A 14,002-nucleotide genomic window follows, 5' to 3' on the forward strand; every position below is an offset into this window, starting at 1 on the left:
TTTTTAGGTATCACCTTTATGTGTCTAGCCTATTTATATCTGATTGTATGCGTTCATTTTTAACAAGAAGAGAGGATACAATGTAGTCCCTGGAGAGCAGTTTGTTCGTGTACATATCAAATTGCTATACTGTTCATTCTATAGATATAAATTTCTAGTCTTATATTTTCAACAGAAACCTCCAAAAATTAACAGTTCTTGATTTATCTGATTGCTTAAGCATAAGTAATTTGCCTAGAACAGTAGGTGGGTTGTGTGCTTTAAAAAAGTTCCACATGAGAGGTTGCCAAGGATTGTCAGACCTACATAAGCTTCCGACATCTGTAAAAGATCTGACACTATTAGAGAAGGTGGTATGTGATGAAGAAGCTAGTCATCTATGGAAAACATATCGAAGTCATTTGAAAAATCTGGTAGTAGAAGAGGTAAAAGAAGATGCATTTGAAAGCCTTATGAGGGTCATCTCACCAATTCAGCATTGTTGACACAGCAAAAGAATGCTGTACAGCGTGTAGATTTCTGAAATCAGAAGTTCTGATTGTATAATACTGGCAAGTGGCAACACTTAGGTTTTCATTTTTATTCATAGATATGTGTAAATTCTATAGAGTATCATGCTGAACTGTAAATCAGTAGCTCTAGAACAGCATGACTAAGACCCCATTTGTGAAATAGAATGTACTGGAGAACCTGCACTGCATCGATCGGACATTGTAAATAGAATGTAGTAAAATGTCATTCAGAATAATCTCCAGGTTTCCAGATGCTGTTGTATTTAAAGTTGGTTAAAGTTTTTTCTTCTCAGTTTGATAACTCAACTTTATCAGTAAAATTGATTGTGATATGATATGAATGGTACATTACATCTGATATGTTTTAAATTGATAGTAACAGATTTACGTGTTCAAATTCGCTGTAATGAACCCATTTACGTGAAGCATCCACTTGGGCCAAATTCAAATATGATGTATGAATCATAAGAGTTGCCAGTATTGTGATCGCCAATGTGCTCTAGTTTGCTAACATCTCAAAATTCTTCTAGGTGATGTTGAAGATTGCGTGTTTGGTAAAGCTTTCCATAAAATTCATCGCAGATGTTTTGTCCATGCAAGTTATCATATTGTCCTATGTACACATTTATAATATACTCTCCGTCCCCTCATTTGTTTACATTGGGGGACGTGGATCGGCACGCATTCTAATACTCTCGTAAAATGTAGTTCAATAAATTATTTTGAACTTTTTTTTCTTCTGAATAAAAATTTGATGTTTAAATTTTTGTAAAAAAAAAATTCAAAAATAAGTTATAAAATTATGTTTTATATATATCTTAAAATGTGTGTCAAACTATGTGAAAAAACGGTAAAAAAATGAAAGAGACAAAGGGAATATTAAAGTCATGCCTACAACACATAACCGAGTCCTTCACATTGACATTCAACTCAATAAGCGTGCCAGGATTTTCTCTTCACCGACCTTAGAAATTTTTGTGAGCTCATTTATTACATTTGATTTTGACAACATAAATTTTTCATAGATTTTACAGTAAATATACTATCTAAAAGCAGTAACAAGAAACTGAGATAGACATCCTTGTTTCAAATATGCATGATTGGTAGTTTAAAAACTTCTAGAAAATCAATATTTCAAGTCTATAAAATTCCTAAATAATTAGATTTATTTTTAAAATATATTCTCACAAATTTGTTTTGTTTATATAGGACGGATGTGCTTTGTCTTTTTTTTTTTTTTTACTAAACATCGCTATAAACATTACATCCAAATAAATAATTTCTTAATTTTAATCAGACTTATCTATATACATAATTCCAAAGTCAAATAACTTTGATAGGAAGGCATTCTACCGGTTAATTTACCACATGCAACCTAAACGATCGCATTGCTGAATCATTTTATTATCACAACTAGGTGTACAAACCGCGCTTCGCGCGGTCAGTAAAAACATTACGCTCTAAAATAACTTGAGGCATTGATGGTAGGCTATCAAAACAAATAAGATGTTGATGATATGCTATCTATCTAGACTTTTCTTGAAGGAGAATGCAAGTGAAGAAAGTGAGTAAGAGAAAATAATATAAACGGCCGCCATAACTTTATATTATTAATAACAAATATCAGTTGCTATATTATTACGAGTTTTGGAGAGTAGAATAACAACCGCCAAGTAGCAAGTAGAAGAAAATAGTTTCATATAGAATTTCAACCTAACGATCATTATATAGATGTAATGTAATATAGGCTTATAGCCTACTGGAAGATATTAAGAGCGGAATAAAAATTACATATTTTGTGCAGTGTAAATAATCGAACGGTTGTGTCCAGGTAATATTGTTTCAATGTGTTCTTGCAGGACGGAGTTCAAATGTCGCCTTTGTCTTCTACACTTGCTTGAAAAACACATCAACTCTGTCAACTTCATTAGTGAAACACATGGTAGTTATCGTTTTTACTTTCATCTGAACTATTTTCTGTTTCAAGAACAGAGTCTGATAGCTCATGAGTAGTATTTACAATTCAAGAACATATAAGTACAGACCTCATGGAATACCTCAAGTATGACTCCTCTATATTTTTCCCTGTTCATTGAAACATAATAGTTCAGACTTTTTAAATCTTTTAGCTCATTAATAGTACTTGTTGTAATCATCTCCAATATAGATTCCCTAAAATCTTCTCTAGGATCATATGATGACTTCTCTGATCCAGCTTATCTTGAACCATCATATGTTCTGCACTTGCTATCGTCGTAGTTCTGTCCAAATTCCCACCTTCGCCGCATGAAGAGACACTCGGCCAACAGCTGCAGCAGATGGCCTTCATCCACCCCTTGGGCTTAAGCTTCTGGTTCTCTAATTCTCCAGAGCCCTGCATTCTTATAAAGGAATGAAGGACTTGAGCAAACAATCTATTTAATACATAAAAAGTTTTCAAGCTAGTTGGTGAAACCATGACTCTCCCTGAGGTCCAGACAATTTGCTATTATCATGAAAAATATGCTTGGAGGACAACAGGAAATTAGTTCTTTTTTGTTGAATAAGTTACTAACTTACTGGTTTGAAAAACTCCATAGATTTCCATTATTGTCCTTTCAATTTGTAACAGCTCTGCAACTCTAGCTAATGTAGAAGTAGCAACAGAATACTGAGACATGGAAGCTTTCTTTTCAAGTTTTAAATTTCTAAATTATCAAGTAAACCAGGAGTGGGTGGCATCATAAGGAAGGAACCGCTGACGAAAAGAATAACAAACATGATTAAAGATAATGTAAACCTAAAAATATTAGATAAATTAGTATTCTCTACTGGCTTTAGACGCCCACCGGGAAGCTTGCAAAAAGTGTTCCCATTTTGCCGTAGAAGTATATGCGAGGTGATTGTGTTCTTGAACCTGCAAAATCAGATACATATGTGGAAAACTTCATCATCTTGCATGACTTTGACAACTCTCAGAGAAAATCTACGGGGGGATAAAATCTGATTAATGCAATTCATATCAAACCCTACCCTTTAGGTGTCGTTTGGTTGGGTGGTATGGAGAATCAGGTATGGGTATGAAAGCAACCAAACCCATACCTAGTGTTTGGTTGGATTTTTTTTTATCTTCATACCCATACCTGAACCCCCGATTATAACTTTTTAAAACCCAAGTGGAGGGGTGGGTATGAGCTGCTGGTATGGGTATCAGTATTAATATTCTTTTCTTATATTTAGAAAAAATATTAATAATAATAAATAAAATATTTATATATACAAATAAATGTTATTATTTGATAATAAAAATATTTATAATTTTTTATTTAATAAAATAATTTAATTTAATCAATAACATGATTATATTTTTAATTAAATAGATTCATTCCAACACTCAACCAAACACAAGATATCAAGAATGATACCTTAACCCCATACAACTCCAAACCGATTCTTAATTCAAACCCCATATCACTCCACGAACCAAACGACCCCTTAAAGCTTTCCAGTAAGCAAATCAAAAGTCTGCAACCAATACTAAAATAAGCTGGGAAAATAGATAGTCTATTAGCTCTAAACACAAGCAAAATCAATAAAGTGTAAAAGTGCTAGAACATAATGTAACATCTGGCAGGCCATAGTAACTCCTGGGAGCTTGCACTTACACACATTATCACACCCAAAAAATGTAAAGTGCAACCCAAATTAGTTGATTCATGAACCAATTAGAATTGTTTGACCCCAATAACAGTATTTCATGATAGGAACTACACGTAAATGGTAAGAAAGAATAAAACAACAGATGTGGGATTAGAAACTGACCTTAACAACAGCCCAGCAATCAATCAGCCAAATCATCCAAATGAATTCCAGCCACAACTTCCCAACCACCCTGCCAATTTTTCGGCAAGTATTCTTCGAAAAAGGGTGTGCACAACAACGAAAAAGAAAGCCTGATAAAAACCCGCAACAAAGAATTAGACTTAAGTTGGACAACTCTAAAATTTATAATTTATAAAATTGAGAGGAGCATTTGGTAAGCACAAAAGAAAGAGTAGAAATCTGGATTACAATGTATAATTTATAAAACTGAGATGAACATTTGGTAAATCACAAAAGAAAGAGTAGAAATCTGGGAATATTACCGGAAGAAGATTGACGACTAAGCCATAGATGAAGAAGAGGACGGCCACCGGAAGAATAACAGCTGCTGCAGCAATCGCCATAGCCAAGCCAGCCTAACAAAGAGGTCCAATAGTGTGGGTAGAGCTTATTTTCGAGTAGGAAATAACCAAGCGAAAAGATACAACTGCTGGAGGACCATTTATAGCAAACTATCCGAAGAGATGATGAGGCTTCAGTTACGAAACAGGAAAATTTTGAAGGCTGTACAGGTTCCGGCCGGATAAAACCGCAAGGCCAGCAGAGAGACAGAGGGCTGTGCGGAATTAAAAAATTAAAGAAATAGAAATTAAATAAGAATAAAAAAGGGCGAGTGTGAGAAGTGAGAATTGAGTCTAACAACAATGAGGAAAGAACCACGTAGGCCGCCCTGGATTTTACTTTATATAGATATAACTAGGTGTATAACCCGCGCTTCGCGCGGTTGGTGAGAATATTACAAGATAAAATCTAAAAAAATGTTGGGACATCTTTTAAAAAACTCTTCAAATATGATATCACTCCATGAGAATCAAGGTATATCAAAAATTTATACACATATATTCTTGATCATATCACTTGCGTTAGGTTATATAAATTTTTCACGCACAAACTATTTCTTCTTGTTGGTAGAGAAGTTGAATCTTTTCAATATATCCTTTTTATTTATTTATAACATTGCATAGGTTATTATTTTTTTAGTTATCAAATCATTTTGACCAACATAATTCTTTTAAAAAAAAATACTTTTTTGACCTTTTTATATTTTTCTAAAATTGTTAAATCTAAAATTTATGCAATAAACTTATTCTTTACCACTTGTGTAATATTATATAAATATCTCAGTATCTCACACATTAATTATTTTTTCTTCCATCCCTATTTTTTTTGGTGGAGAGTTGGTAAAAATTATTTTTTCTTTCATCCCTAATTTCTTTTTGTGAAGAGGTAGAATCTTTTCAATATATATTTATTTTGAATTTTGTAACATTACAGTACCCCTAGCATGATCTGCAAGATGATGCCTTGCATGCCTTTCATCATTTTCTGCACCGTCGGCACGTGCTATATAGTTAAGCCCAAACTACAATATGAACGATACAACACAGCCTTCTGAGTTGTGAGCTACTGTATATAAACTAATGCTCATTACAAACTACAAAGACAATCCGGTCTTTGGAACACAGCTCACAAGTCACAACATTTTGTTGGCCGGCCAGGGAAAAATATAAGCATTCTGCTTATTACAAAAATTGTCTGAGCTTGCTACTTACAAGTTACAACATCAAGACTTCCACTTTCCGAAGTTTGCCTATGCTTGTGTGATTGCAAACTCCTGGCTCAGCCCGGCTATCATAATTCACAATGAATGACAATTTGTTTCCAAGTAGATCATAAACAAAAAAAATGATTTGAATGAAGTTTTGTTAAGCTCGGATATGGCCAGCATAGCCATAATGTCTTAAAAGTCCTGCATCCAGCCTCCAGAGCAAAGATACCAATAAAGAGATTAATGATTCAAGCACTCGCAGAGATTTGTGTGAGACAAAAAGCAGCAGGAAGTTACATTGCATGGCTAGAAATGACATCAGATAACAATAACACAATCTTGTATACCTGGAATCTCAATTTCACCAAGACTGCCCTCAGAAGAAGGAGGATCAGCTTTATATGCCGCCTCATTTAGGCTCCTGCACATTGTCAGTATAACTCTCATACTAAATATTACCTAAGAGGTAACAATTTTTGCAGACATCCCAGTTCCGATATATGTGCATACATCTGTATTTGTGAGTTGTTTTCAAGAATCATGACCCCCACACGGCATCTACAGGCCTTCCAAGACGTCGACATGTACGGTAATAAGAGGATTCAGTGCAAGGGTATATCGTATATATCAATATAATAGAAATGTATGTTTGATGATATGCATAATAACGCCTTACTTCTTAGTTCTTAACAGAAATGTATGTTTGATGATATGCATAATAACTCCTTACTTCTTAGTTCTTAACATAACAAACAAACACTTCATCAAAGTTAAAATCAAAGACATAACTTAATCATTCAACACAAAAAAGTTTGACCTGAATTTTCAATGGTAATTTCATGATAGAAACTACACATGAGTGGTAAGAAAAAATAAAACAGTTAATTCCTGAGAAATGGGATTAGAAACAGACCTTAACAGCAGCCCACCAATCAATCAGCCAAAAGAGTTCCAGCCACAACAACTCCTCAACCATCCTGTTAATCTTTTGGTAAGTAGTCTTCGAAAAAGTAAAATATACATGACAGACATAGACATGAGGAAAAGCCTAAAGATGTTTAGATTAGCAATACATAAGAAGCAAATAAGAATCAAACAACATCAAATAAGACTCCCCAATGGATCAGAGGTATCACAAGACTAAGTGTTCAATTTCTAAAATCACTGAATAGGCATCAAAAGACCAAGCCTTCAATTTCTAAAATCACTAAATACCGAATTCGTAGAGAAGCAGAGATAAAGAATGTTAGTAAAATATACATGACAGGCATAATATGAGCAAAACTTAAAGATGTTTAGATTAACATAAGAAGCAGATAAGAATCAAACAACATCTAATAAGACTCCCCAACGGAACAGAGGTATCAAAAGACCAAGGCTGCAGCTTCTAAAATCAATAAATAGATTTCAAGAGACCAAGGCCTCAACTTCTAAAATGACTAAATACCAAAATCGCAGAAAAGCAGGGATAAAGATTGAGAGGCTGAGAAGGAGGCATACTTATCACCTTTTCATAGCTGGTTCTGAAATAGCAAACCGATGTGGAAGGATTGCCCAAGGAAGGCCATTTATAAGAAACTCCGAGGAGGCACAGAGACTTCAGTTACGATTTGGGGAAATCTGCGGAGCCTGTCCAAGTTCCAGCCAGAAAATAATTGCAAGGCAAGCGAAGGGCCATCAGGTTTGATCAGCACTGCATACATCAATCAATTAAAGGAGAGCTGATTTAGCTGAGCGAAGTTCGCTCAGAGAGCAAAGATTTGAGTTTAAGAGTTTAGGGAGCGACACGTCAGCCGCCCGGGATTTTACTTTATATAGATATATAGATATAATATAAGATATCACAAAAGTTAAAAATCATGAATCATCTTTACATCAATTCAGTTATACAATGCACATCTAGAACAAAAACTTCTTTTTCTATAAATAATTAATTCACGTGAATATGATTAATGATCAAAGAAAGACGGAAGGTTTGCTGACTAAAAAAACTGAGACGTGTTAATTGTAATTCCTCTGTCCTATAATATTTTTTAGGTTTATTTTTATCAGGTTTGTTGATACACATTTTTATCGTGAATATTTTCAATTTCGTATTAGTATTAAATGTAAAAACATCACCGTATCAAAGTACTCATAAATATGAAGTCACTTATGACTATATTTAGTTTTATAAATTAGACATAAATTAATAATTTATCTCATGTTATGAACAGTGCCGACATATAAAATCAAAAAAGTTTTTTTAAACGGGGTGTAATGTTGTTTGACTTTGTGGGTGTTTGGCTAAGCTTCTTATAAGTGCTTCCGGGCTTCTTTTAGCACTTTAAGCAGCTTCTACTTTTTACGTGGTGTTTGGCAAAAATAAGCAGAAGTGCTTATTTTGGGTTTTTAAGCCAGAAGTTGGAAGCTAGACATGCTAGCTTTTTTTGAGCTTTTCCCGTGATTTGCATTTATTATGAAGTTTTAAAAATTTTAATATATAATAAACTTTATTTATTAATAAAGTTTTTAATATTTTAATGATTTGATTTTTTTTAAAATTTATACATTTAAATTACCAAACACTCAATTGACTTATAAGAAAAAGTTATCCAAACACTTTTAATAACTTATAAGTTAAGTTCATTTATCAATTATAATCCACTTCTTTATTTTAAGCAATAAATCACACTTTTAAGTTAAGCCAAACGCCCCCTTTATCTTAGGCATTCTTCTGTCCATTCCAGAAAGAGAAAGGTCAATTATTGGAGTGGCATGTACTGCTCACTGGTCACAATATCACTATTCGATAAGCTTCGGATACCGGACAATTATAATTGATTCAAACCATTTTGTTTGTTGGTGATCTGATTTAAAATATATATGGATAATAACAAAATCTACCCACTCCTTGCTCTGCAACAGGGGTCCCTTCGTCGTTTCCCCTCAAACTTCCAAAATGCATTCACAATTATAATCAATTAATAAATTATATAAAATTAGAAAAATTATCATTTGTAAAAAAACATCAATCTTAGAAATATGATTAATGAGAACATTTCTATGAGTTCATCATTTGTAAAAAAACATCAATCTTAGAAATATGAGAGAACATTTCTATGAGTTCTAATAACCATGATTATTAAACAGATTCAATTAAACATGCTAGGTATCCATGTACCCTAATAATTCGGCCAAATCTATAGTTGATTTTGTAATTCTAGTTCATAAAATTACTTGGCATATTGGTTACAAGTTACTTTGTATGTGGTCAGTATTGAATATATGCCCTCCATGGTAACGTAATTTTCGATTAAGGCGATTAATATTGTGTTAATGGATCAGCTTTTCTTTCAAAAGTTGTGTTAATTGAGCATATCAATGATTATAGTATTTGTCAACCAACACTCAACTCCAACTGAGAAAATAACTTTGTGACAGCTTAAGAAGTTGAGTTGATTATCAGCAGAAAAGAGAACAAACGTGAGATGAAAATAATTCAAATACATAGCTCAAACTTTAAACAACAGTAAAACATATATAAACATATAGTCATAGTCATATAGAGTGAAAGTGTTCACGAGCATGCAGACATTATTAACAGTGCTACATGCACAAAATTGGGTACACAATTTTGCACAAAATAAAGTGGCAACTGAGGTGGAAAGTTTCAATTGGTGCTATTAATGCATAGGGGCATGTTCCAATCAAAAGTTAACACATACTTATTATGTGAATGCTTTTATACCCAATTTTGTGCTTCTAGCATTTTCCTTATTAACTACGGAACAACAGGAATTGCTACAGCACGAAGCGGGTGAAGCTTGGCCAGAGTGATCCCAAACTTATCCTCCATGTCCAAATCTCCTGGTGCAATCCCACCTTCAAGTTTCCAGTCGAAACAATTTATGAGGGATCCCACCATGATGGGCACCATCCTCATGGCCAGGGGCAATCCAGGACATTTCCTTCGACCCGCGCCAAATGGAATCAGCTCGTAATCATGCCCATACACGTCAACTTTGGAGTCCATGAATCTCTCCGGATGGAATGACAGTGGATTTTCCCATAGCGTGGGATCGCGTCCGAAAGCCCATACATTCACCATCACTTGCGAATTTTTGGGAATTATATAGCCACTTAATTCAACATCTTCTGTCACTTGGCGTGGTAGTAAGAAGGGAACTGGTGGGTGCAACCTTGCAGTCTCTTTCACAATGCATTGCAAATAAGTCAACTTAGAAACGTCTGCTTCTTCTACTATCTTGCCTTTTCCAATCACTTGATCCAGCTCAGCTTTCGCCTTGGCCAATACCGTTTCCGGATTTCTTAATACCTCAGCCATCGTCCATTCCACTGTACTTGAAGTCGTATCTGTTCCTGCAGCGAACAAATCCTGCCCAAGTAAATAATTGTTAGAATACTATATGATACTGATAAGCACTCCTCCTAATACTTTCACATTTCGCAGAATCAATTACTTACCATGGTAAGAGCTTTCTTATATATACTATAGAACAAGAGTAGTGCAACATGCACAAAATTGGGTACAGAATTTTGCACAAAATGGCGTGGCAACTGAGGTGGATAGTTTTAATTGGTGCTATTAATGCATATACAGGGGGCCATTCCAATCAAATGTTAACACATACTCATTATGTGAATATTTTTGTAATCAATTTTGTGCAACTAGCATTTTCCATAAAACAAAGCACTTATATACACAAGGAAAAGGATTATCTCACCGTGAGCAAGTGATTGGCGTGTCCTTTCTCAATTTCATTTGTTCGCAACAATTTCAGCAGTTCGTCGAGCACATCTGCACTAAGACTGTTGTCAGCTCCCAACTTCTTCAGCTCCAAACGCTCGTTCACCATACCATCAAACAACTTGATCAACTTTCCAAAATAAACACTTGATCGTCGTTTGATACCTTGAGGATCGAAAGCCCTAAGAATAGGAAAATAATCCACAAAATTCGGCGTACCTGCCTCCTTCATAATGTTCCACACCGTGTCCTTAAACTCCTTAGTGTCACTACCATGATACGGATCTACCATATCCTTGGAAAACATGGTATTAGACAAAAGATTAAGCGCAGTCTGAAAAGCAGCACAACCAATATCTACAGCCTCCCCTCTTTCGCTACACTTAGTAACGTATCCAACAAGCTCCTGCACCTTATTCGTTCGAAGATGATGATTAGCATCCAGCTTGCTAGTTGTAAAAATATAAGAGCTCATAATTTTTCTTAGATTCCTCCACTGATTTCCAACAGGCAACCATGCAACCGAGAACTTGAAATGGTCTTGGGCACGTATAGCATCGGGATGGGGCCGAGTAGAGAAGGCCAGGTCTTGCTTTTGGAGGACTTCTCGAGCTGCAGTCGGTGAAGAGATAATTATGGTGGTTATACGTCCCAGTCTTAGACTCATAATCGGACCGTAAACCTGAGCCAGGTTGGCTAAGGATTTATGCGGGTGTTTGCCGAGGTTGTGTATATTTCCTATGAGTGGTAAGGGGAAGGGTCCTGGTGGAAGCTTTTGAACAGCTTTCATATGATTTTTTTGTAGTAAGAAGAGTGAAAAGGCCAGCAGTATGCACAGCACACTGATCAAAAAGATCTCCATATGCGCTGGTTCTGGTTGAACCTTGACGAAGGGTTAATATACTGATAAACAATAAAGAAGATGAGGGTTGGGATGCTTATGCAATTGTGTTAGTTTCTGTTTCTATTTATACACAAACAGGACCGGCAGAAAATAGAAATCAATGGTTCCAATTAAAACAACCTAAAACGTCTATGTCCAGAATACTGCTTAAAGATTTGACACTTCAATTATTTCTCAAACAAATGTTGTTGGCGTCACGCCATCTCCAACGGTGGAAGCAGTTTTTTATCTAAATTTTTGTCCAAATTTAGACCGAATTATCTTTTCATTTTAACTATTCGGCCTAAATTTTGGTCCAAATTCATATACTCCCTCCGTCCCGGTCAATTCTATACGGTTTATTTTTCGGGATGTCCCATCATTTCTATACATTCCCAAAATAGCAATTTTTTATAATATAAAACACTATTACACCCACTAATTTCTTCAGCTATCTCCATTCTATAATACTAAAAACACTATTACACCCACCACTTTCCTCCACTATCTCAAATCTATTATTAAAAATAAATGGGTCTCAGCACTTTACCCACTTCTCATCTAACTTTACTCAAATCTTACCCTTTTTCTTCGTTTCCGTGTCGAATCCCAATGTATATTATTCATTGGGACGGAGGGAGTATACATATTTTATTCTTCAAACTTTCTTTCTATTATTATTATTATTATTATTATTATTATTATTATTATTATTATTATTATTATATTTTAATAATAATATAAAATTTCATATTAATCTTAAACTTATAAATTTATTTAATTAGAAAAACGCTACATTCAAACAAAGAAAATCAAAAGAAATTTAACATCTTACTATATTAACTAAAAAAAATAAAAGAAAGTTTTAGTTTATATTATGATTTCTTCTAAGTTGCAGTTTCAATCAAGTTTTATCGAGCGTAATCTCTATTTTATGTTTAATTAATGTATTGTTAATTTGAATTTAATAAATTTAAGAGTCTTTAGTTTTATTATATTTCAGAATTAAATATAATTTGTAATTATTTAATAATTATTCTAACATATAATCAATCAACTAACTAAATATACAAAACATAAAAGGTTATTATTATATTATTAAAAAGATTTAGGCAAGTGAATAGGGTTGGCCTCAATTTAGGCAGGCACCGTTCACCGGTCTAAATTTAAACCAAGATTTAGGTCACTATCGGAAAAATTTACGTCGAAACTGGTCCAAATTTGGACCTTTAGCCCCCTGTTGGACTAACAACCATTTTTTAATTAAGTTTTGATTTTTTTTATTTCAATCTCATAAATAATGATAACGTTATTTCGGTAGTTGTCCCGATATTGATGTGATTCCACCAATTAACTCATGATTCAACCATTTAAATATAATTTTTGTTTTTTACGACACTCATGTGGATACATTTTTATCATCTCTAATAAATTATTTTTTGTAGCTCTCTTAACTAATTCTTGATCCTGCCTCCTTGTACAGAAATTATTAACGTTGGTGTTCGTAGAGGTTTGGGTGCTTTAAACGATTTTTAAAACTGATGCTCCTATTTTTCAAGATCGTAAATGAAAATTTTACATACATTCAAACTAATATACAATAATATAATAAAAACATTTATTTAAAATTAACACAATCAATTAAAGTGCATGTAAATATATAAATACATAGATTTATCATTATATGCAATAGTAGAATTTTTTGGTACTTGGTACTTTTATGACAGTGATGCCCAGGACGTCCATCTTGGTCGCCATAACAAGGGCCAGTCCTGGATGTTTCCGTTGAGAGACTTATGAAAATGAACACTTGTTCGTCATTTAATACCTTGAGGATCGATAGACCTAAGAATAGGAAAATAATCCGCAAAATTAGGCTTACCGGACTCCATCATAAGGAGCCTAAATGAAGAGCCTCTTGGAGATGCTCTCTAATGGAGCTCTTAAACAAGCTCCTATCCTTCAATTTAAAGAGCAAATCAAAAAATAGTGCTCCAATGGGCTCCTAGATGCTCTTTAAAAATTTAAGAGCCTACCATCTCTCCACTCTTTTGAAGAGCATCTAGTAGCTCCTAACTAATATTATATTAATTTTTCTCCCACTACACATTCAACCTTTCTCTCTCTTTTCACTTCTCTCTCTAATTTATATGAATAAAATAAGAATAGAGAGCATGTTTAAAGAGGAGCATTGGAGTTGGAAGATTTTTCAATGTAGAGCATCTCCAATAGTCTCTTAGTTGGCTCCTATGTATAATATAAAATATTAAGCTCCTAGTAAGTTAGTACATTGTTAGGAGTTTGAACTCCAATAATGCTCTTTATACTCACTCTTAACATTATATTTTATTATTATTTGAACTCCACTATGATAAAAGTACAAAGTCACATGGGTGATAGTGAATATTATATTACAAAAAACAAGTTAAGAGCCTTGTAGTGGCTCC

General features: G+C 34.0%; 1 protein-coding gene and 1 long non-coding RNA gene across 3 annotated transcripts; both read right to left on the bottom strand.

Annotated features, from left to right (window-relative positions):
- Positions 1-2,184: 2,184 nt before the first annotated feature.
- On the bottom strand, positions 2,185-5,006 carry LOC135147323 (uncharacterized). Of its 2 annotated transcripts, XR_010284779.1 has the most exons (5): positions 4,637-5,006; positions 4,314-4,444; positions 3,341-3,408; positions 3,072-3,249; positions 2,185-2,893 (listed from the first exon to the last, which is right to left on the bottom strand). It is a non-coding gene; the product is annotated as an uncharacterized LOC135147323 (long non-coding RNA). The 2 variants fall into 2 exon arrangements; XR_010284778.1 differs by having other exon boundaries at positions 3,072-3,408.
- Positions 5,007-9,388: 4,382 nt separating this feature from the next.
- On the bottom strand, positions 9,389-11,661 carry LOC108227469 (geraniol 8-hydroxylase-like). Its single transcript, XM_017402619.2, has 2 exons — positions 10,650-11,661; positions 9,389-10,300 (listed from the first exon to the last, which is right to left on the bottom strand). Exons 1-2 carry the CDS (start codon positions 11,532-11,534, stop codon positions 9,686-9,688), a joined length of 1,500 nt encoding a protein of 499 aa, XP_017258108.1. The 5' UTR covers positions 11,535-11,661; the 3' UTR covers positions 9,389-9,685.
- Between the last annotated feature and the right edge of the window lie 2,341 nt (positions 11,662-14,002).

The sequence above is a fragment of the Daucus carota genome, chromosome 6, assembly GCF_001625215.2.
Source record: "Daucus carota subsp. sativus chromosome 6, DH1 v3.0, whole genome shotgun sequence".
NCBI lineage: Eukaryota > Viridiplantae > Streptophyta > Magnoliopsida > Apiales > Apiaceae > Daucus > Daucus carota.

Coding starts and splice junctions, on each gene's coding strand:
- LOC108227469 (XM_017402619.2), bottom strand. CDS start 11,534: ATGGAGATCTTTTTGATCAGTGTGCTGTGCATACTGCTGGCCTTTTCA. Junction 10,301..10,649: donor ACGCCAATCACTTGCTCACG/GTGAGATAATCC, acceptor TTACTTGGGCAG/GATTTGTTCGCTGCAGGAAC.